Source organism: Peromyscus eremicus, chromosome 7 (assembly GCF_949786415.1).
Source record: "Peromyscus eremicus chromosome 7, PerEre_H2_v1, whole genome shotgun sequence".
Classification (NCBI taxonomy): Eukaryota; Metazoa; Chordata; class Mammalia; order Rodentia; family Cricetidae; genus Peromyscus; species Peromyscus eremicus.
Window position 1 is genome coordinate 69,577,766 of NC_081422.1, and position 24,322 is coordinate 69,602,087.

Sequence of the window (24,322 nt, forward strand, 5' to 3'; positions counted from 1 at the left end):
TTTTGGTGGCTGTCCTGGAACTCACTCTGTAGACCAGGCTGGCCTTGAACTCACAGAGATCTGCCTGGCTCTGCCCCTCAAGTGCTGGGATTAAAGGCATGCACCATCACCGCCCGGTCCCATCTTTATACCTTAAATTTAAAAGGTATTTTATGATTATCTTTGCATGGAGAGGGCGATTTCCTTCTACTTCGTTTAGCTAATAAATTACAAGCACACGTCAAAGAGGATGTCCCTCTGATGCATTCAAACCATGGCCTGTTTTGTGGAGCGTCTCTTTCCTCCCCTGCCCCAAGCTGGGGACTGAACCCAGGGCCTTGCTAGCTAGGCAGACACTCTATCACAGAGCTACACCTCTCATCTAGAACAGTTTACCAGAAACAACGTGAGACACCAGGTACCCAGCATTGTTTCTAAGCCTTCATGTTACTAACAATAAAAGAAAATTCTTGAACAAACCCCCACCCTACTGGGCATTTTGGGGACAGATAGCTGGTCATTGACCTGTTTTGAGTAACCATTTTTCTTGAAGCAAGACTACACAGGTGTATTTACCCCTGTCTCCGGTGCCTGTAATCCCAGCACTCAGGGGGCCGGAAGCAGGAGGATTGCCTTAGGTTTTGGGTTATCCTGGGTTACATAGTGAGTTCCAGGCAGCTAGGGCTAAATACCAAGGCTTTTTCTCAAAAGTAAGTGAGGAGGTTGTGGAGTGGAGGAAGGGAGGATGGCTGGGGTGTGGTGGAGTCGAGATTTCTCTGTAGGCCGAAGCACGGTGCTTGGGGGAGCAGAGAAAAATGTTTCGTTTTATTCCAGAGTTGTTATTTTGCCTGCCAAGGCATTTTCTGGTTCTCTGACGTGAGATACGTCAAGCAGATGTTTGCTGAGGCCTAGAGAGTATGAGGGGGATACAGAGCTGAGGCAGAAGGGCCTCACAGGTGGGGGTTTGAGTTGGGATGGGGGGATGGGGTGGTGGTTTAGGAGGATAGGTGAGTTACCTCATCAGGATCCCAGCCATTCAGGGCCCTGGATAGATCTGCAGTCCTGGACATGGAGGGTGGAGACAGACAGGAGAAAGTGGCCAGGGACTATTCAGACAAGGGACACACCAAGGATGACATGGACACTGGCATCTGTGTGATTGAGAACAGGGTGTGTGGGGGTAGTATTAGAGCCATTAGGAGGAGGAAGTGTTTCTGAGAGAGGCCATGAAGCACATTTCTTTTTTCTTTTAACCAGCAAGGGTGTTGAAGCTTGAGAGGACTTCCAGGGAAAGTGAGTGGCGGGTGCACGGCCTGGGTGTCTCTAGAGAATGGGCTCAGTTAGGGGCAGGGGTGTCCTCTACCCAGCTGTGGTCACTGAAACCGAGGCCGGAGCACCCCATTGCAAGAGGCCCAAGGCCAGAACAGAGGGGTGCCCACATTCCAAGAGAGAAGCAGCCAGCTGCCAGTCCAAGATGAGCCATCACAGGGGAGGAGGCAGGAGGGCTGGGCAGTACCAGGAAGAGAGGTCCCCAGAGGGAGAGGGGACTCCTGAGAGAGAGCTAGGGTGCAGGAAGTGTAAAATGACCCAACCTCTCCCCACAGCAGCATGCCTCAGAAATGTTCTAAGCAGTGTTACTTAAAATCCCTTTGAGAAAAACTGGTCTGACCAATCCCCACTTAAAACCTTCATGAGGCCTTTGTCGTTTTCAGATCCCAACCCCGCTGTAAGGCTCTGCCTCTGCACCCTCCTCCAGACCCTGCGACTCTCTCCTGCCAGGCATGTTTTGTCTGTCCTTCCCACCTTGGCCTGCGTGCTCACCACTGGCTCAGTACGCTGCTTTGTTCAGGAGCAAGCACACCGTTCAGATTCCGTCTGAGCAGACCCTTGAGAAGCCTGCAGCCAGCCCTCCATCCAGCACCCTGGCCACTGTTAACATGGTCAACTGTGCATCCCCTCTACTGACCATTAGCTCGTAAAGACCAGGGTGCAGTGAGCGCGCTCTAAATACTTGCTCTGTGCACACATGCAGGAGCGGGTGTTTGTGTTTACAGCCACAGCTGTGGGCAGGATGCTTATTTTTATCTTGCATGATAAAGTTGAATGTTTCTAAGTACCAGACATCATCCTCAGAACACTCTCTCCATCTGAAATAATCTGAAGAAAAATAATCTATGTGTTAAACCTTCACACCCCATTCTATACAGAGCCAGATCAGGGAGGTTTGTCTAAGTTACACAGACTTCACAGAGTCAGGGTCTTAATGCCTCTCAATGCCCTGACCTGGGCCCCACCTTTATCATATTCGAGGAATCGAACTTTTTCCCATACGGTGGACCCATGGGAAGTCCTTCTCTTTTCTAGCTACCTGCCCACACCTGATGATTTGTCACATTATTCTTTATAATAATTAGACGGAACCAACCCCAATATCCAGCAGGAGAGAGAAAAGCTAGTCACACCCACATGATGAAGGACAGAAAGCCACATAAACGCTGCCTCCGACCTTCATAGCCGCATGGGAAAGGCCTGTGAAGAGCAAGCGTCCCAAACCTGTTCACGCTGTAGTGACAAACACAAATAATGTCTAAGCAAATGACTAAAGACGGGAGATTAGTTCTGCTGCCCTCAGAGACATCAAGGGGGACGGCCCTGAGGAAGGTCTTCAGATGTCTCCCATTGGACCGGGGTGTTGCCTGTAGGAAGAAAGGCTTCTGACATGGCTGAGGGGAAGGGCCAGGAGGTGAGTGCAGTGTAGGAGAGTGAGAAAGGCGGACACTGTGCACACCACAGTGAGGAGTGGGGATGGTGGAGGTCCAGGATGGGAAGGTGGGAAGGTGTGTAGAGAAATGAGAATGTCTCAGGGACTCGGCCACTGTTGAGAAGGTGGAAGAATCAAGAGCTGTTCCGGGCCCTTCGCCAGCCAGCCCCTCTGGTGAACTCCAGTGTGTCCATGTCCATCCTCACGGTGATGTTGCCTTCCACTGCTCAGGCTGTGGGCTGTGGGATCCACTTCCTGCGCTGCCTGTTTTTGAGCAGAGCTGGCATATGCTTTCCTCAGAAAGGTACAGTCGTTTAGTAGTGCACTTGTCTCGACCGTGTGTGAAGAACTCACAGGGGAGACTGGGAATGCCAGGATGGTGTGGCCGTAGGCACATGAGGAATTCCTTGGTATTTTCAAGAGTCGGCTGAAACCCAGGGAGCAAGGTCAGGAGAAGTACCTTGAAGACTCGCAGTCCACGTCCCTATCTCATAGAAGGTCAATGTTCGTGCTAGTGATATTCCCATTTATCTTTCTAACAGCCTTCTCATCCAGTGCGATTGCCCACCGTTGTCTGATCTATGGATAGTTCAAAAACTTAAAAACGAGAAAGAGTCAACAAGCCAAATGCCAGCTTTCATTTTTTTTTTTTTTCTGGTACAGTGGAACTGCTGGGCATTTGCACTTTTCTTGAACGGAGCAGACCCCATGCTGTGTAGGGTCCCAGGCACAAAGACGAGGCTGGTGCCACTCAGATGCTAGTTACGGGAGTGGGAGCTTTAAAGAGGATTCGGTCAAGCCTGTTGGGTAGGGACCAAGGAAGGAGCCACAACTAGGGACTCTGGGTGTTTGCCTGCTCATTGGTGTGGATAGGTGGGTGGGGTTAGAGATGAGGGGAACAGCAGAACAGGCAGAGAGTCGGGGAAGATTTGGAATGCTCTAGAAAGTGCTGGTGGTTTGTGGTGACTGCAGACAGAGTAGATTGGGTAGAGGAATCAGCTAGCAGAGTGGCTCCCAGGCTATTGGTCAAAACCTTTAAGATGGCTTTCAGTTTTTCTCCTGCTGTGGATGCTGATGTGGGTGAGGGTGTCTGTGTGTGCACAGCTAATGGTGCATGCTGAAGACTGTCCACGGTTGATGAGTGATGGGCTGCTTAAAATCTCAGCTTCGCGGCACCTAGGGATGACTGGGCAGGGACAGGCAGAGAACCCACAGTTCTGGGTTCCAACTGAAGAGAAGGAGTGCAGAGAGGGACAAGCAATGTCACCACTTGGTCTATGTGAGTTGTCAAGGATGTTGAGGTCTGGTATCTGAAGGTGCTGGAGATGCACTTTAGAGAGCCATTGTAAGATCTTGGCTGTGAAGCCAGACATGGTAGCACACGCCTTTAATCCCAGCACTTGCGAGGCAGAGACGAGCAGATCTCTGTGAGTTTGAGGCCAGCCTGGTCTACAGAATGAGTTCCAGGGCAGCCAAAGTGACACAGAGAAACCTTGTCTCAAAAAAAAAACAAACAAACAAACAAACAAAAAAAAACCAAAAAGCTCTTGGTTGTGGTCTCGAAGATGCAGGTGCTGGAGCAGTTGAGAAAGTAGCTGGAACTCTCCAGAAACAACTTAGCCTTTCTAAAAGTCTTCCCTTTTCTCATTTAGTCTAGTCATTCACCCACCATTGTCTGCTCTATGAGTAGTCACATGGAAGGGATGGAGATTCCGGGGAGGGGCCTCCAAGGAGAGTGGGGAGGAAGATAAGGAGTTATGATGTCCCCTGTCTGGTTCAGGTGCCCTGAGCATGGAGATTCCAATCCAGGAAGTAGGGGCAGGAGAAAGCTCCGTCACTCCACATCCCAGGTCAGCCTTCAGGCCATGTGCATGGTAAATGCCAGAAGACCCCTCAGACAGGTGAGCCACAGCTCACCTGTGCATGTGACGTGGGAGGAGCTGGCATATTCTTGAGCCCATATTGCTTCCTCAGCCTCTCTTTTGGCTCTTGGCCCTGCAGCGAGCTTGGCTGGCCATTCCAGGATGGAGACTTCTGTCTCACAGGCCAGAAGCTCACAGGAGTCATGTGAGAGCGGGTCACTCTGTTTGCACAGCTTGTGTGTATTTATCTAAACGCTTCAGTTAACTCTCATTATGGTTTAACGTGTTGCCTTGTGGGTAGAGGAATGTGAGGGAGGAGAGGCAATAGACTGTCCATGGAACGGCATAAACTGGAGTGTTTGCCTAGCAGGCTGGGTTTCAGGTGCAGGATTCTAGATCTCAGTGAATTGACAGGGACACAAGGACCAGCAGGTATGGTTGCCTAGGATACTGAGGGGCAGCAAAGAAGAGGAGCATGGTCACGTGCATTTTAACGCTGCCTACCACTGGATGATACTTGTAGCTGAGATGAATCCAGAAGTTACTAGGAGAGTCTGAACACTCAGGCAGAACGTGTGTCAGGGTCATCCTCTGGGCCACACTCATTTAATTAGCCAGTTCAAGGCAGGAGTCATACGCCCTGCTGGCATGGTGGTCCTTTAAGATCTTTCTGGTGTGCTCTTGGACTCTTGGGGTTTGAGTTGGAACATCAGTAAAATGAAAGAATTGGCCAGCTCAGTGATCATTCAGAAGCTCCCAGGGTCCCATGTTCTTCTGGAAGTTTGAACCAAAGGGACCCCGTCCTCCAGCAGGGCTCCCATCTGAGCACCTCAACTTTCTCCTACCTCACACAACATCTGAAATAAGCTGTCTGGAACTCTCAACTTGACAGACAACTTGTAGTAGATCATCCCGAGGATACTTACAGCCCTGAACATTTTTTTTTATAATGGCCAATTCTTGATATGTTGGGATATTGTACTTTAATAATTTGTGATTTATCAGGTTATTAAAAAAACGTTTCTAATAGCTGATCTGAGGTAGGAAATGTGTGGTCATGGTGACAAAGATGTGTGTGGTGGGTGTGTGTATACCTAAGAGGCGTGTCTGTGTGCCTAAGGCTCCATTCAGGCTCCACACAGGTCTGGGTCATTGCCTGATTGCTTCTGGGTAGTCCTCCATTCTCATATTCTCTCTCTCTCTCTCTCTCTCTCTCTCTCTCTCTCTCTCTCTCTCTCTGTCCGTCTCTCTCTCTGTGTTTCTCTGTCTCTCTCTCTCTGTTTCTGTCTCTGTCTCTCTCCATTCATTTAATTGTTGGGGGGTGCGTGTGTGCCATGACACATATGTGCAAGTCAGAAGAAATTTCCAGAATCGGTTCTCTCCTTTTATCACGTGGATCCTGGAGATCGAACTCACTTTGTCAGGCCTGGTGGCAAACACCTTTACCCACTGAGCCATCCTGCCAGCCCTACTGTATCTCTTCTTATAAGGGCTATTCCTACAGTCCCATTAGGTCAGGGCTCTCCCTTAGAACTCCATTTACCCTCTCGGGCTCCAATCTTCAGTCGCATCAGGGATCAGGACTTTGGTGCATGAGTTCTGGAATGTCACGGTTCAATAAAGCACAGTAGGATCTGCTCCACAGAGCTGAGGCATGTGCACCAGTAGCCTGCTGGGAAGAGAGCTGAGCAGCTGCCTAGGGTCTTTGCCTTTCCCAAGGTGGGAATCCTCGGCTGCTGTGATGTAAACCAGCGATAGCTGAGCAATAGCCAAGTGTGATGGTTGTGCCTATAATCCTTGCCCCAGAAGGCTGAGGCAGGAGGATTGCCAGTTTCAGGCCAGCCTGGAAAACATGCTTGAGACCTTGTCTCAAAATAAGAACAGTCTAAGATAATGCTGCTGTAACAATGCTTCCTCGTACTGCATTTATTTGCTTGTTTTGTTTTAGAAACAGGGCCTCGTGGATCCCAGGCTGGCCTCGAACTCACTATGTAGCCAAGAGTGGGCCTAAATTCCTGATCCCCCCACCTCCACCTCCTGAGTGTTATGATTACATGCGTGTACCACCGTGACTTGTTTATCCGGTACTGAGAATGGAACCCAAGGTTTCATTCATGCTAGGCAAGCACTCCACCCTCTGAGCCAGATATCCAGCCCCCAAATGCTTTCCAGTTCATATTCTTATTTAGCACCCCTGTGGAGTGGACTTTTACCATTTTATGAGTAAAAAGGAGGGGTACAAGAAATTAAATTAGTAGTCTATTGATGGATGCCACATCCCTCTGCCCGAGTCTCACAGAAAGCCCCAGCTTCTGCTAGGGAGCTCTCGCTTTCCTTTCCACCCCAAGCTACAGTTTTCATGGTGTATTTAGGAAACTTTGAGTTCTGCTGCCTATGAAACCAGACTGTGAGCCTGGTGGTGCATTGTAGATACACCACCTCCTCATGGCAAGAAAGGAGGTGAAAGGATTCTGAGGAGAAGGGGTGGGGTGTATGTGTGTGTGTGTGTGTGCGCGCGCGCGCGCGCACATAAACATGAGAGGCCAGAGGTGTACCTGTCATTCCTCTGGCGCTATCACCTTATTTATGGAGACTGGGTCTCACTGGGATCTAGAGCCCACTGTTCGGCTGGGTTGGCTGACCAGCCTGCCTTAGGGATTCACTGCAGTTATAAACACCTCGTCTGGCTTCCTACGTGCATGCCGGGATTGAACAGGTCCTTGTGTTAACATGGCAAGCACCTTACCCACGGAATATCCCCTAGCTCTAAGTGTCTTCTTAATCTAGGACTTGAACCAGTTATCAGAATGAAAGCTTTCTGGGTCTGGGGAATCGGATGATTTGTGTTTGGGGTTTTCACGTGTTGAGATTAAACCTGTCTTATCCTGTGGTCAGTACAACAGGGTTTGGATCCCTGATCCTGAAGAAGTTTGGAAGTCGGCTGAAATCGCCAAGGACTACAGAGCTGGTGACCGGGTCCTCCGACTCCTGCTGGAGGATGGAACGGTAAGGGTCTCTGCTGCCCATGGCATATAGTGATGTACACAGCTGTGACACAGGGGCAGAAAAGTCCTGAGGGACCGTGCAGGCAAAGCAGTATAGCAGACACCATATCCAGGAAGGCCAGCCAGTGCTGAGGATCCCCTGGTGTGTGCCCTCCTGCTGCCCCCCACCAGCGGCCCATCTATAAGGGCTTCCATGTTAGTCACCAGATTACGTGCCCTTGCTGTGTTCCAAGTGCCCAGTGTGTTTGTGAAAAGCCATCCGCTGTTTGGGTTCCTGGGTCTCACTCAGTAGAGACTGGGCAGGGGAGGAACTTAAAGGGAAGTGGTTTGATCCCAAGGCACAATCAAGATGGCAAGAGGGAGCTAGATGTTGGGGAGAGGGAGGAGGTGCGGAAGGAGACTGGAGAGCTAGAAAGTCAGTCTAGGATGTACAGACCATACAAGGGTTGGGAGGGGGTGTGGAGGACACAGAGACAGAACCGGCAACAGCGAGAAAGAAGACAGTTCAGGCTTCAGCCAAGGCTCCAGGGGGATGTGCTGCCATGGAGTTACGGCCAGAGGCCACCCCAGTCTTTGGATGATGCAGCAGCTGGAGATTTTGTATTGGCTTTAAGAAGTCACCCCTCTGGGTTCATAGCCAAGGTTGACTTTGTGCTTTTAGGCTCAAGTGTTAGATGCAGAGCTGGGCCAACGATGTGCGCTCCATTGGCTCAGGGGCGGTAATCTGGGAATTGCTTATAAACACTAAATGCTGGAATTTACAAAATATACATAGAGACACCACATGCTACTTCCAGGCATCTGGTCCCGGATACCAGGCATTTCCTGAGATCTCAGAAGTTGCAGAGGAGGAAGGGTCCATGCTCTGGGGTCAGGCATTCCACTTGCTAAGTCTGTATCTCTTCCTTTCCACATATAGGAAAGGAGCTGATGACCGTGCTGTCACAGATCCTGAAGGCCAGGGACCATCCTTGTGAGCCCATACAGACATAAGAGCACAGCCAGGGCGTTGCAGTGCAGGACATCTCGCTCTTCGGTAGCTCCCCGTAGTTCTTACCGAGTGCCACACAGGCTTCTTAGTGCCTCAGGCCGCTGACTGGGCATTAAACAGGTGGCCCAGGGAGGGAAGTCTTGGGACAGCAGCTGCTTGTGCTATTAGCAGGCTCCAGGTGGCTGTGCCCCTGGCCAGGGAGGCAGAGAGAATGGCAAGCAGCCAGGGCCTCTTACCTTAACCCTTCCTTGTACCAGAGGACAAAGCTTGCTTTGTGTGGAGACTGTCACCTCTGCCTCTACTTGACAATCTCCTGTTTTCTCCTCCTCTAGAAATGGCTCTCTCTCTCTCTCTCTCTCTCTCTCTCTCTCTCTCTCTCTCTCTCTCCTCATATTACAGCTGAACTGAAAATGAGATTGTTGTATTAAAACAGACAAACAGAAGCACGAGAATTACAAGTTCCCCCAGAGGGTCTCCTTGTTGATATTATTCTCAAACACAGCATGGGATTAGGGTGTATGCTGGCAGGGCAGATTTACCTCGATGAGGGTCATCAAGATCTGGTCCAAGGACTCTTGTTCAGTGTCCTGAACTCCCCTAGCTTCTCTCCTGATGGGAAACTGACCAACGCACAGGGCCAAGCCCTGTGGATGATGTGAGGTGTGGAGAGAGTGTGGGCCAAGCCCTGTGGATGATGTGATGTTCTCAGAGAGTGTGACTGTCTTCCTGGCCTGTCTTGTTCAGTGTTCACCTGGCCAGCCATGCCTTCTTCAGAAGGCAGAATGGAAGCATACATAGACCACCAGGGATGAAGGCCTAGCATTTCCCAGGAGGCAGCTGGTCCAGGACTAGGCATCCAGGGTGGAAGCTTGAGAATGAGAAGGTAGACAGGCCAGCTGGCCAACCTCCCTCAAGGCCCGGAAGCTCTCTGTCCTGAGCTTCCCCTGATAGTAAAACAGGGGTGGAGGCATCGACATGCTGTTGTTACTGTGGGGTCCATTCTTCCCTAGTCTGGATGCCATGAGGGACCCCAACATCACCTCCCTCTGCTCAGCAGATGCTTTGGGGAATTCGAGGTTTAGCTCCAGACTGGGGAAGTCATTCATCCACAGTTGAGTGTGACGGGGGTAGCCCTGGCACAGACTGCCCCATGCAAGGGCTCCTTCACTTCTCATCCCCCAGTGTGTCACCTGAGGAGACACTTGGCAGCTTCGAAGCCATGAGGCACCTTAGCCTGGGTTGTCTCAGCAACAGCATCTTTCCAGGTGTACATTCCCATGGCCTCTACGGTGGACATAGGGTGGGGCTGCTGGATACCTGCTCATTGGCTTCTTATCACCCTTCATTACAGCTTCTCCAGCTCTGAGGACCCCTTCACAGAGGAGGGAAGTCAGGTGGGGGGGGACTTGCTGTATGACACACAGTCAGACTTGTTCTATGACACACAGTCAGACTTGCTCTAAGACACACAGTCAGACTTGCTCTATGACACACACAGTCAGACTTGCTCTATGACACACAGTCAGACTTACTTGCTCTATGACACACACAGTCAGACTTGCTCTATGACACACACAGTCAGACTTGCTCTATGACACACACACAGTCAGACTTGCTCTATGACACACACACAGTCAGATTTGCTCTAAGACACACAGTCAGACTTGCTCTATGACACACACAGTCAGACTTGCTCTAAGACACACAGTCAGACTTGCTCTATGACACACAGTCAGTGCTTTGGTTCCTGGCTCCCAGTTTTTCATTACCCAGAGTCACCTAGGAAGGTTATTTCCTTTTTTCTCTACTTAACGTTTCTAAGACAGGTGTGCTGACACTCACCAGTAGTGCTGAGGCAGGAGGATAGAGGGTTTAAGGTCAGTTTGGGAGGGCTATGGAGAACTTGTCTCAAAAAAAGTTGTGGGGGCTGGAGAGGTGTCTCAGTGGTTAAGAGTACCTGCTGCTCTTACAGAGGACCGAGCTTCAATCCAGGCACCCACATGGTGGTTCACAACCATCTGTAACTCTGTCGGATCCAACACCCTCTTGTGGCTTCCGCAGACACTGCATAAATGTCATGCATATACACACAAGCAGGCAAACACCACCACCACCCCACACACATAAATAACCTCTTAAAAAGTTGTGGAATAGTGTTGTGTGGGTTTGGTTTTTGTGTGAGGAATGCCTCGGTGGGAGCTGGATAGGAGAAAGACTATTTAATGGGCACACCAAAGGTCTTCTCTTTCCAGGAGTTTAGATCGGTCTTTGTTCCCAGGAACTGGACTACCCTGTTGACCCAGGGTCACTGCCTCCTCTTCGGAACCCGGACATCCTTGTGGGTGAGAATGACCTCACAGCCCTCAGCTACCTCCATGAGCCGGCGGTGCTGCATAACCTCAGAATCCGCTTTGCAGAGTCCAAACTCATCTACACCTACAGTGGTAAGGAGTTCACGTGACCCCGAGGCCTGCTGTCTGAGTGTCCGAGGCATGCCGGAAACCGTGTTTATGCCGAGCATTGAGAGTGTGTGTAAAAAGAGCCATTTGCGTGGGGAGAATCTCTCATGGGAACGAAGGTAGATTATGAAGAAAGTGAACACCATCGGCTTGTGTTTGAGTTTCTCACTAGATCCTACACGTGTATTACTTCCTGGGACGTTGTCATTATTGCATTTACATTGGGAATTGCAAAAATGTAGTTCATTTCCCATGTGTCACCCCATCCAGCCATCAGAACAGCCCAGAGATGAAGGTGACTTGTTGTAAAATATTAAAGATGTGTTACATTCTTTTATGCTATGGAGTATTTGTTTAATGATGCAAAGCTGTATTGCATTCTTTTTTTTTTTTAGTTGAGGATCGAACCCAGGGCCTTGTGCTTGCTAGGCAAGCGCTCTACCACTGAGCTAAGTCCCCAACCCATGTATTGCATTCTTGTATGTTGCATTTGTTTAACTCTGTAAAGCTGTGTTACTGTGCCTGCCTAAAACATCTGAATGGTCTAATAAGGATCTAAAGGGCCAATAGCTAGGCAGGAGAAAGGATAGATGGGGCTACCAGGCAGAGAGAATAAATAGAAGAAGGAAGAAGGGGGAGGCACAAGAAAAGGAGGAGAGGAGGATGCCAGGGGCCAGCCACACAACCAGCCATGGAATAAGAAGGAAAGAAAGGTATATGGAATAGAGAAAGGTAAAAGCCCAGATAATTTAAGAAAAGCTGGCTAGAAATAAGCCAAGCTAAGGCCAGGCATTTATAAGTAATAATAAGTCTCTGTATATTTATTTGGGAGTTGGTTGGCAGGCCCCCAAAGAGCAAAGAGTAGAAAAACCAACTACAGTGACTGTCAGGTAACCAAGATTCAGAGCATTCAGTGACCTGACCCAAGTCAAGCAAAGGCTTTAGTGAGTGGCAGAACAGGCCTTCTGGAAAGAGTCTGGGGGGATGGTGTCTTTGTCTGTGTGCTGTTGCTGTAATAGAGTATCTGAGACTGGACAGCTTACAGAAAGCAGGAGTTTGACTCATGGCTCTGGAGGCTGGGATGCCCAAGAGTATGGTTAGTAGCACCTAGTGAGCATCTGGTGAGGGTGCCCCAATGCGAGACAGAGCAGGTGTATAGACTCCGGTCTCTCTTCCATCACGGACACTGTGGGTCCCCACCCTCAGGACCTCATCTGATGTTAACAGTTCTCTGAAGACCATCTCCAGGTGCTACTAACATGTGAAGGAGGTTAAGTTTCCAACCCACTGACTTCTGGGGGGGACAAGAGTGGACGAGGGAGGACAGTAAAGCCAAAGGCCCGCCATCCTCTGTGTTTCCTAGCCTGTTTGCATAAGCGTCAAGAGTCTGATATAAAAAGAAGTGTATTCAAGGAGGGTCTCCCACAAAGCAGCAGATGGGGTGAACCCCGTGAGAGCCCGATGACCATGCCTCGCCTCTTTCCTCAGGAATCATCTTGGTGGCCATGAATCCTTACAAACAGCTGCCGATATACGGGGATGCCATCATCCATGCCTACAGCGGACAGAACATGGGTGACATGGACCCACACATCTTTGCAGTTGCAGAGGAGGCCTACAAGCAGATGGCCAGGTAGTTTGCTTCCAGATTGGCCCTCCTCAGCTCTCCCAGAATTCCCTGCATTTGCTCAGCCCTCATAGTGAAAGGATGCTGTTTTGAGTTCATCTCACTAATAGGGACTGTGAGGCCGGGTAGGTGCTTTGCTGGATAGATGCAGGTGACAGGCACAGGGTGGCTGGCCTGTCCAGAGACTTTCTGGTTTTGTTTCTTGGTGGTCACAAGTCAGGCCTTCCATCTGTGTTTTCTTGCATCATGTTTAGCTGGGGGAGGACCAACTGACTCTGCACTGTGAGGTGTTTATGGTGTATGGTTTGGTTCTTATCTACTTAGGGAGGCAGAATCCACTGCCAGAGAAGCACAGGTTCTAACCACAGGTTTGGATTTTAACCTGATTATCCTCACTTTGCTTTTCATGACCCTATAATTTTGCTACTGAACGTTTACATAAATCCTCCTGTAACAGAAACACCAGGTTCATATTTCCAGCATCATCTCCGTACCCTTGGGACGGTCTGAGAGATCCATGTAATCTAACTCCCAGAGTGCTGTCTACCTCCGGGTAGGCAGTGGGCTAAAGGCAGAGCTGGAATCTGGGCCCAGATATCCTTGATTCCCATGACTGTCTTCTTGTGGTTCCATTGCCCTTGTCTATAAGATACTAGACAATAAAAGCACCATCCTAACTTTGTCAAACACTTTACAGTTTGCAGAGGAGTCTTCACACACAGTGGTCTCCTTAAGGTTTTTGCCACACTGTGTAGTTTATTGTCCTGCTATCATTACCCCCATCTAGCATGAGAAACTGAGGGATGGGCTCTGCTGTGTGCCTCATAATTCCAGGTATAGCAGCTGCACGGTCCTCATCTGTGAGCCAGACTCTCTAGCAAGCTCATTTCTATGGTGGGCTTTTGACAAAGGAAGCTGTGACATAAACGAGGCATGGTTCTCCCCTACAGGGAAGCCTGATGGACAATCTGAGCCTAAATTTCACCTCTTTCAAGTCGCGAGAGACTGAATGATACCCCATTCCCCTGTCCCTTCAGTGAGAGCCTTATCCACAGGGCCAAGCCAGTGCCTGGCCATCTCCTCCATATTCTAAGTCACATGGATCAAGAGAAGCGGTTGTCCTCCAGGTGACAGAGCCCCCACAGAGCAACACCGCTCATGGGACATACCCACATAGCCAGATAAGGCTGGCATACCCTTTCACTCGGGCAGTCGCTCAGCCTCTAACAATGGGGGTCGTGTTCCCAAAAAGGAGGGAAGGATGGATGTCTGTGCTACACCAAGACTGCTTCCAACCATAGCACACCCTGCCTCTGGAACTTTCTGTCTGCTGAAGACCTTTCAGAAACCCCTATAGCACAGTCTGATGACTAGCATCCGAGGTCACAGTCTGGTCATGAACAGTGTGAGGTCAAGGACACTGAAGGACTATGCCAGGTCCAGCTTGAATCTGTGTCACTGGGATGAATGGACTGAAGACAAGCAGGCTCATGACACACCAGCTTGGTGCTGGGCACAGCCACCTGCCTGTCTTGAGAGATGCATGTCTGGTACCTTTCTAGATTCTTTCCTCTCTTTTGAAATGAAAGGACTGGACCAGGGACTCCAGTGTCACCACAGGATGTGTATGTCGTATGCCCCAGGTCATCTCATATGACCCCCGAGTTCCTGTCTCACACAACTGTGAAATTATGATAATTGTGCCTTTTGAGAAGCAAAACTGAGAACATATGTGAAGTGTCCACCCAGTGTCTACCACATAAGGAGTGCTAACACCATGGTAGCATTATATCACCATAGTCCTGTGGCTTGAAAAGCTTATGGTATTATTTTTAAAGTAGCTACATTATGTAACAGTGTGTAGGCTTATAGAGCACATATGTCCCCAAATATATTTTGAATCGTTGCTCCTAAAATAATGTCAGTAGGATGTGCAGAAGTTGCTAACAGGGCTTGAGGGAACTGTCCTTAGAGCCCCCTTGGAAAGCTTGTCTGAGGCTGACAAATTTCGGGACAGTTCACTCTCTCATGTAAACATGGCTCTCTGTACCTAAGCTTACACTTTATATAAGCAGCATGTTTGATACTGGGAACCTGCTTCCCTCCTGGAAGGCTGAACTGCCAGTCCTCTGGGAAGCACAGAGCCCCTGATGTATGGGTTCCAGGTAAACAGAACTTCACACATGCCGTGAAATCCATTCCCCGAGGAAGGAACGTGGCCATTGTAACACAATGCAGGAAGGCTCCTGGGAAGTCTACACCCGGTTTCCTGTCTTCACACCTTGTCTTCTCCCTTGGCTGATCTTGCTCAGAATCCTTTGGTGTGGTCGATCCTAGCTATGGTTTTGACTGTGAAGCCTCATCCTTCTAGTGGCTGCTGACCTTGGCCTTGGGAACCTCAACACACAGGGACAAGGGATATAGCAGGAACAGTGTGTGTTCTCTGTGATCACATATAAGAAAAAGCTAGGAAGCTCACTGTTTGAACCCGTGAGATAGTTCCCTTCCAGTTTGCCAGACCTTTTTATAAATTAGGTAGGTAGGTAGGAAGGTAGGTAGATTAGATAGATGATAGATAGATAGATAGATAGATAGATAGATAGACAGATAGATAGATAGATAGATGGATGATAGAAGATAGATAGATAGATAGATAGATAGATAGATAGATAGATAGATAGATAGATAGATGAAAGCTAGAGAGATGGATGGATGGATGGATGGATAGATAGATAGATAGATAGATAAAAGAAGATAGGTAGATAGATAGATAGATAGATAGATAGATAGATAGATAGATAGATAAATGGATGGATGATAGGGCCTTTTGTTTTGCTTTGTTTTGTTTTTGTTCTTATTGTTTGTTTGTTTGAGACAAGGTCTCATGTAGTCCAGATTGGCCTCTAACATCCGGTATAGCTGAAGATGACCTTGAACTTGAAATTCTCCTGCTTCTGCTTCCTCGGTGCACCACCATGCCTGGCTTATAGGGAGCTGACAGTCAAACCCAGGGGTTCACAGACGCTAGGCAAGCGCTGCACTCACTAGCTGAGCCACATCTCCACTCCCAATCAGTTCTTTTCCAGAGACAGATCTTGCTGTGCTGCCCAGACTGGCCTTGAACTACACTGCCTTTCCCTGGAGAAAAAATAACATGTCTCGGCATATCTTAATGCATCTCTTATGTGTTGGTTTTAGGAACAATAGAAATCAATCCATAATCGTGAGTGGGGAGTCAGGAGCTGGGAAGACTGTTTCTGCACGCTACGCCATGAGGTACTTTGCCACTGTCAGCAAATCCAGCAGCAACGCCCACGTGGAGGACAAAGTCCTGGCATCCAATCCCATTACTGAGGTGGGCAATGCACCACTGCAGGAGATGCTGCGGGTTGGCGGCTCGGGGAGGAGGTAGCCCTGTGCATGAGCTGTGCTTGTCATAGAACTTCCTGCCTTTAAAGACCAAAGAAGCGAGTGTGGGGAGAGCAGGGATACGAGTTCTGGGGTAAGACTGGAGGAGGTGAGGCAGAGTGGTGACTGCCAGTGTTCTCTACCTACAGCTTGGGAGGGAGGGACCCGGTGCGTGGCTTGGAAACGGAGTCTGAGGGCAAGATCTGAGCCAGTGGGGGTAAAAGGCTAGCTCGAATGGAAGTTTATCTGCATGAATAACGGCCAGGGCCCACCCACATTGGACTCCAGATATGGGGAGAAATCCACAGAGTCTGCTTAAAGGGCAAGGAATTTATTAGGAGATAAAAACTCACGACAGCATGGGGTCCTGGAAAGCTGAGCTATGGTCCATGCTGTTCTTCTGCCTGGTCCATCTCAGCATCCAAAACCATGAAGGAGAGCCAGCTGCCTACGAGCATCCCAGGTCTTAAGGGTCCACGAGGCCACACCCCAGAAGCGTGTACTTCAAGGTCATAGGCAGATGGAGCAGTTACCTGCTGCATCTCTACGGGCAGTGCTTCAAGGTCATAGACAGAACAGCTACCCACTACAAGGGACCCCTGGGCCAACTCTGTATACCTCACAAAGTGAGAAGAGGATTGTGGAGAAAGGGCTGAGAGTGTAGCCTATGACCCCAGAGCACTCTCCCTGGTCTCCAAATCAGAACCTTCAGAGACCTCCACTGCCTGCTTTGTTTAGACCATTGTAGGGCAATAGCCAACATAATGCAAATAAGTAAGACCCAGTCTTTAAGATCAGGACTCTGTGCTAATGGAAGCTTGTTTTTAAATGGAACAACCACACAGAGAAGGAACTGAGCAAGCCTTAAGTGCACAGTAGAGGCACAGGCTGGCACATGGAAACATAGATTACCCATCCAAGAGAGTAACAGGAAGGCAGTCCCAGAGGAAGTGTCATGTGACCTGCCTAGTGAATGACTGTAGAGCTATTTAAGGTTTGTGTTCCCACCAGACTGTAAGCGCCATGAAAGTGGGACCACATGGGTTAGGATCACTCTTGCTGACCAAGCCCAGAGTCCATGCTCCTTCAGACTCAGGGGAGCGAGGCTGCCCTTCCACAGCCTGCCCAGCCTCCCTGCTTGAGATAGGACTGTCCCTGATCAGCGCTCCAGTGATGCTCAATGCTGCGCTGCGTTCTAGGCTGTTGGAAACGCCAAGACGACCCGAAATGACAATAGCAGTCGGTTTGGGAAATACACAGAAATCAGCTTTGACGAGAGAAATCAGATCCTTGGCGCCAATATGAGAACCTACCTCCTGGAGAAGTCCAGAGTGGTCTTTCAGGTAAGGACGAGTGTCAGGTCCCCGGTTGCCAGCTCTAAAAGCGTGCATAGACTCATGAGACAACCCTCGAGGTCTGCGACCTGAACAATCGGGTTTGGCTGCCTGTCCTTTGAGTTTCTCCATAGAGCCCTGGCTGTCCTGGAACTAGCTCTGTAGACCAGGCTGGCCTCGAACTCATAGAGATTCCCCTGCCTCTGCCTCCCAAGTGTTGAGAATTAAAGGAGTGCGCCAGCACTGCCAAGCTTGTTCTTTAAAAAAAAAAAAAAAAAAAAAAAAAAAGTTGATACATAGATGCGATGATACGTAGATGCGACCTTGTGTGTTGAAGAATTAAGAATAAAGGTTACTATTTTTTTTAATTGGGGAGAAAAGAAAAGTCTTACAGTTTAAAAATCAAGTGTATCTTTTTCAAACATAAACACTGAAGCAGGCAGAACCGCCAGCCTAGCTTTCCTGTGGGAGGATTAGAGCTGACCGGTGGGGGTGGGGAGGGAGACAGGCTTTTCTGTGATTAAAAGGGAGAAACTCCTTAAACACACTGGCCAGAGCAACAGGAAGCCTTGAGCAGCCCAATGACATCTCAGAAGTTGCTGCTCATGAAAATCACACCATTCCTCTGCGTGGGATATTTTCATGTAATAAGGTTTTCAGATCATGTCCTGCCCCCAGTTCTTACTCAGTGACAAGGACAGCCAGCTGTGAGCTGGCCAGAGGAAGCTGGGTCCATCCCCAGGGAATCAGCCATCCATACTGAAAGTTGAAACCCTGGCATTTTCATTGGTTAAGGGGTTGGTGTAATCTGGGACCTTTTCTTTCTTTGGCAGTCAGAAAATGAGCGGAACTACCACATCTTCTATCAGCTCTGTGCATGCGCACAGCAGTCAGAATTTAAACACCTGAAATTAGGTATGTGGTGGTGGGGGGGGGGATGAAAGGGTTCTTTTCTGAAGGCGTTTAAATTTTTAGTTTATTATAACACAACTTAAAGAACTATTTTCTCTAAAAGCATAGGACAAGCTTTAGAGCTGAAATGACTGCATTAGGAAAATCAGTTGGGCCAGCTGTAGCATGTGCATTGATAGTCTCAACACTCAGAAAGCAGAGGCACAAGGATCACCACAAGTTCAAGGCTACCTAGGACTACAGAATATGATACTGTCAGGGAAAAAAAGGAAAGAAAGAAAAGAGAAAGGGCTAGGAATATATATACTATATTATTCTTAATAATTTATTTTTATTTTATGTTCATTAGTGTTTTACCTGCATGTACATCTATATAAGGGTGTCAGAAGCCCTGAAACCGGAGTTACAGACAGGTGTGAGCTGCCATGTGGGTGCTGGGAATTGAACCCGGGTCCTCTGGAAGAGCAGCCAATATATCTCAGTCGAGTGCCCACCCACCATGCATGAAGCCCCAGGTTCAGTCCCCTGCCCTGCAAATACCAGGCATGGTGTGCATGCCTATAATCCTAGGAGAGGTGGAAACAGGAGTGTTGGGAACTAAAATCAGAGCTTTCACTCAGTCAACCCTGCTTTGCTGTCAAATGTGGGACCCTGAGTGAGGCCTTCGATTTCCTGATTCTCAGATTGTAAAATGTTTGATAGTGCCCATTAAATATGAACTTCCTTTCCTGCTCCTTCCTTCTCCCCACCCCCATCTTTCTCCCTCTCTCGGACAGGATTTTATGATGTAGTCCGAGGCTAGCCTTGAACTTAGTTCTGGGAAGTAGAGGAAAGCCACCGTGCCTGGCCTTTTCTTATTTCTGATGGCCATGTATGTCCAGATTTCCGAGCTGTGGGTGGAATTAATTGTCTTTTCTGCCCCAGGGAGCGCTGAAGAGTTCAACTACACGAGAATGGGAGGTAGCACTGTCATTGAAGGTGTAAATGACAGGGATGACATGCTGGAGACGCGAAAGACCTTCACACTACTGGGTAAGCGATATCATGCTAACCAAGGAAGTGCACACACTCAGGGCATGGAAGAACATGGCTGGGGAGCTGGAGAGGTGGCTCAGTGCTTAAGAGCACTGGCTGTTCTTCCAGAGGACCCAGGTTTGATGCCCAGCACCCAGGTGGCAGCTCACAGCCACCTCTAACTCCGGTTCCAGAGAATCAGAGTTGTCTCCTAAACTCCGAGGGCACGGCCAACACTTGTACACATAAAATAAGCCAAATTTTAAGATAAAGAACATGATCGGGGACACTGACTTGGCTCTCTCCAGCACCAGCCCTGCACACAGGCCTAGAGTCACAGACACTGTTCCCAGCCTTGTACAGAGAAGCAAAGACCATTGATCTGCCACCTACGAGGGCTGCTAATGGCCAGGGCCACCACTGTACTGCGTGAGGTGTCAAATGCCTCAGCCAGTGACAGGGATGGAATCTGCTGTTTCCAATAAGCTTGCTACTCAAGGCTGTTTGCCTGCTGGTTGCTCTTTCCTCGCATTGCCTGGGCACCGCCACGTTAGACACACAGAGGTGGTTGCCCCCGTTTCTGCCATCTGCCGCCCTTCACTTCCTTCCCTGCCATGAACCAGCCACTGTGACCCTTGGTCTCTGTCAACAAGTCCACACCTCAGGCTCCAGGGACGAGACCTGGCACGCTCATTCCCTGGTGTCTGATATTGGGATGACTTTGTCTCAGGAGACATCGTGACTTACCGAGGTTTAAAATTTGTCCACAAACAGTGCTGGTGAGGCTGCACATTTTGTCTCTGAAAGGCCTGGTGGCCAAGAGATTCGGCTAAAGACGACAGCATCCCAGTGGGGTGCTCCAGGCTCTGCGGTTCCTTTGGTTTTCTCGGTCATTTATGTGTCATTTGTCACATCATCCACCTGCAGGTTCTCCGGGCTCACCTGTCATTCAACTCCCAGACTTGTGAGCTGAAATCCTCTATGTGTTTATGGGCTGGTATCTTTCATCTTTGGAGCAAAGAAGGTTTTTTCTTTTCACTTTGTTTATTCTTTGTGCCATTCATATCATGCATCTTGATCCCATCCATCTCTCTGTCCCTTTGTATCTGCCCTCTGCCCCTTCCACCCCCGCCCCCAAATAAAATAAAATAAAATTTAAGAAAATAAAAAAGAAAAGAAAAGAAAAGAAAAATCTCATTGTGAAGCTGTAGTGTGACACAGTGGTTCACACAGTAAACCCTTTAGTCCATACATCTTTTTTTTGTTGTTGTTTTTTTTGTTTTTGTTTTTGTTTTTGTTTTTCGAGACAGGGTTTATCTGTGTAGCTTTGGAGCCTGTCCTGGAACTCGCTCTGTAGCCCAGGCTAGCCTCAAACTCACAGAGATCCACCTGCCTCTACCTCCCGAGTGCTGGGATTAAAGGTGTGCGCCACCTCTGCCCGGCTTAGTCCACACATCTTTACTTGCAAGTGTTCATTGCAAAGAGTCATTGGTCTGGTTCGAGACCTCTGGTTTCTGCTACACCATCGATGCTGGTCCTCACTGGAACTCCTCTTGGAGATCCTGTTGCTGTCCTGTGTCGTGGAGATTCTGTAGGTTTGGGTCTGCAGGACTGGTGCCTTCACGTGCTCCAGCAGATCCTAGATGGGATGGATGTTGGGGTGGGTCAATTCATAGCCCTGGTTCTGGGCCTGGGTAGCAGAGCAGAGAAGATTTGCAGGGTCTTGAGATCCTTTAGGAATCTGACCTTGATGATCCAGAACCCCAAGGTTCCCTCCACAGAAAGCTTAGGTGGCATCAGCTGCTCTTCTCTGGCACTCAGAACCTAGTGTTTTGCTGGGTAGCAGGGATGGTGCTGACCTCCATGCTGCTCTCTCTCCACCATGGACCAGGGAACTTGGACAGTGATGGGGGGTCCCCAGCATCTCCTCATGGTCACAGATTGCCACAAACATGCATGGCTGCATCCCGATCAGCACAGCCCACTCCACAGCTGGCAGCTAGACACATGGTCCTCCTAACAGCTGGCTTGGTTTATTTTCGGCACCAGAAAATGGGCCAATTCCCTCTCTGTGTATTCCACATGTATCAGTCAAGACCCCAGGGGTGTTATATGGCAACATCAAGACAGGACCAGAGAGGGAGAGTTTATTAAAGGACCAACACAGAGAATGTGACTGAGGTCCAGAGAAGCCTCCACAGACAGCAGGGACCCAGGAAGAGTGGCAGAACTGTTCTTTGCTTCTGCCTGTTCAGATTCATTGCTGTTCTATGAGCCTGAGAGGAGACTTAGGTAAACTCAGTGCCAGGCCAGGAACAGAGACCTCTGTCTGGGAGGCCACACTGCTCCGAAGAGCCAGGGAGGACATGCTCAGAGCTTCCTTCTCCGGCTCTGCCTTCTGCTCATCCTTCTCTTTCCTCTCCTTCTGCTCTTCCTATTGGTCTTCCTCCTCTTCCTCCTCTTCCTGCCCCTTCTCCTCCTCCTTTATCTCCTTCCAAAGCTCTCCACTGAGCAGACCAAGCCAGAGACCCAAGGACACAAGAGCCCATTGCCTTGGTCCGCAGTGGTTGGTCTGTGGGGCCTGGGGGCAAATGGAATCCTTCCATCATTTTATCTTAAGAAGGATTCTGGGAGCTCGTGAGCAAAGAGAAAAGAAAATCTTTAGAATGAAGTGTAGAAACTGCACCACCGCCTAGACTCCTTGGAACCTGATTTAAAATAACTGCTTAGATCGTTGTTGTTGTTGTTGTTGTTGTTTTGTTCTGGGGTTTGTTGTTTTTCTTTGAGATGGGGTCTTAGGTAACCTAGTCTGGCCTCAAACTTGCTGTGTAGGATGGTCTTGAACTTCTAACCCTCCCGCCCCCACCTCCTGAATTACAGGAATATTCTGCTGCACCTGGTCTGTGAGATGCTGGGAATCAAGTCCAGGGCCCCTTGTGTGCTAGGCAATCACTCTACCAACTAAGCTACACCCTTCGCCCCAGATATACATTGAACTCGCCAGCAGCCCAGGAGAGAGGAGGCCCCACTGCAGCATTCTTTATAAGGGAGGAACTGGCAACAGCTTGTCACTAAGCCCACTTCAGATCCCTGCCCCATGACAAGCCCACTTCAGATCCCTGCCCCATGACAAGCCCACTTCCCACCCCTGTCCCATGACAAGTCCACCTCACACCCCTGCCCCATGACAAGCCCACCTCACACCCCTGCCCCATGACAAGCCCACCTCACACCCCTGCCCCATGACAAGCCCACCTCACACCCCTGTCCCATGACAAGTCCACTTCACACCTCTGACCCATGGCAAGCCCACCTCACACCCCTGCCCCATGACAAGCCCACCTCACACCCCTGCCCCATGACAAGCCCACTTCACACCTCTGACCCATGCATGGCAAGCCCACTTCACACCCCTGTCCCAGTCCTGGCACTGGAACTGGAGAGTCTTGGGAGAATCCAGGTGCTGTATTGCAAAGCACAGAAGAAGGGCAGTGCCCTGACTCGGGGAATGTTTGCTTTCAGGTTTCAAGGAAGATTTTCAGATGGATGTTTTCAAGATCCTCGCTGCCATCCTACATCTGGGTAATGTGCAGGTCACCACCATGGGCAGCGAGAGGTCTTCAGTCAATGTAAGAGCCATGTTCACTTTGCTCTTCTTGGGTGCAAAGGTCAGTGGTACTGTTCATGGCTCACTGGCCTTCATGGACGAGCACCAGCCATGATTGGACCTGCCAGGCAGACTGGTTTAGCAGGAACGAGGAAGAAAGCTTACTCGGTTGTCACAGTGCGTGTGTGTGTGTGTGTGTGTGTGTGTGTGTGTGTGTGTGTGTATGCTATATGTTCTTTTATTCGACAACTATCTATGGAGCCTACCTTGTGCCAGGGGTTGTTGTAAGCTCTGTGAAGCATCAAACCAAAGAAGCCCTGACCTTGCAGGAGGTGCAGGATCTGCAGAGTAAGGAAGCCTACCATAGGCTGAGGGGAGGTAGCCCAGTTTCCCTCCTCCTGGCAGCTCTGCCGTTCTCCTGGTGACCAGGTGACCAGGATGTACTTCTGCCCCTCCCACCAGTGTCCAGACCTCACAGAGTAGTCCTCAGATGACTCAGATATTGGGAGAGCTGTCTATAATGTCGTTATGACTCCCTCAAAGAAGCTGGCCTCTGACCTTTTCCTCTCAAACTCCCACAGAGTAAACATGGTTCCCACCCCACAGACACGGTCACACCGAGCTCTGTCGTACCAGGTTTGCCATGGAGGTGGTATCTTAGATGGGAAAGAATTCTAAGACTTTTTTTTTTTTTAAAGATTTGTTTTTATTTTATGTGCATGAGTGTTTTGCTTGCATGTATGTCTGTGTACGCTTTGCATGCCCGGTGCCCCAGGAGGCCAGTAAGGGTGTCAGATCCCCTGGAACTGGAGTTGCAGACAGTTACAAGTTGCCATGTGGGTGGTGGGGCTCAGACCTGGATTCTCAGGAAGAGCAACCAGTGCTCTTAACCGCTGCGCCTTTTCTCAAGCCCCAGTTAAGACTTTAGAAAAGGTGAAGCTTGTAATTATTGGTCCTGGCTTTGGTACAATGTACAACTCGTTTATCTCAGGAGTTTAGAACACCAGACAAGCTGAGCTTGGGTGAAGCTCCCCTGTGAAGTCAGCAGGCTGCTGCCTCTGCGCATCTCCTACCCAGCAACCCCTCTAATGAAGCTTTTTACTGTGAGGCTTTGGTCCCTTCTTAGACAAGGGCTCTGCCAACCCCTTCCCCGGAGAGGAGGTCAGGCTAGGCCAGAAGGAAGTATTGCGTTGGTGTGGTAGCAGTCAAAAGGGTATGGGGGGGGAGGCAGGGAGGAGGTGGCAGGACCGTTTGGGGTTTAGATTTCTTTTTTCCCTCCACTTTCTGGGCATTTAAAGGGCAGTCACGGTGTGAGATTCTGCCTGCCTTGGGAGGAAGGTTGTCGTTCAGTCACATGGACTCA

The 24,322-nt window shown here is 49.5% G+C and overlaps 1 protein-coding gene across 1 annotated transcript in view; it reads left to right on the forward strand.

Moving 5' to 3' along the window:
* Positions 1-2,698: 2,698 nt before the first annotated feature.
* Myo5c (myosin VC) overlaps positions 2,699-24,322 on the forward strand; it is a 76,378-nt gene continuing 54,754 nt past the window's right edge. The window contains exons 1-9 of the mRNA XM_059269056.1: positions 2,699-2,722; positions 7,498-7,608; positions 10,877-11,042; positions 12,546-12,690; positions 15,883-16,039; positions 17,292-17,435; positions 18,260-18,341; positions 19,263-19,370; positions 22,875-22,981. Of these exons, the coding sequence (XP_059125039.1) occupies positions 2,699-2,722; positions 7,498-7,608; positions 10,877-11,042; positions 12,546-12,690; positions 15,883-16,039; positions 17,292-17,435; positions 18,260-18,341; positions 19,263-19,370; positions 22,875-22,981 (1,044 nt within the window). The remainder of the gene's footprint in view (positions 2,723-7,497; positions 7,609-10,876; positions 11,043-12,545; positions 12,691-15,882; positions 16,040-17,291; positions 17,436-18,259; positions 18,342-19,262; positions 19,371-22,874; positions 22,982-24,322) is intronic.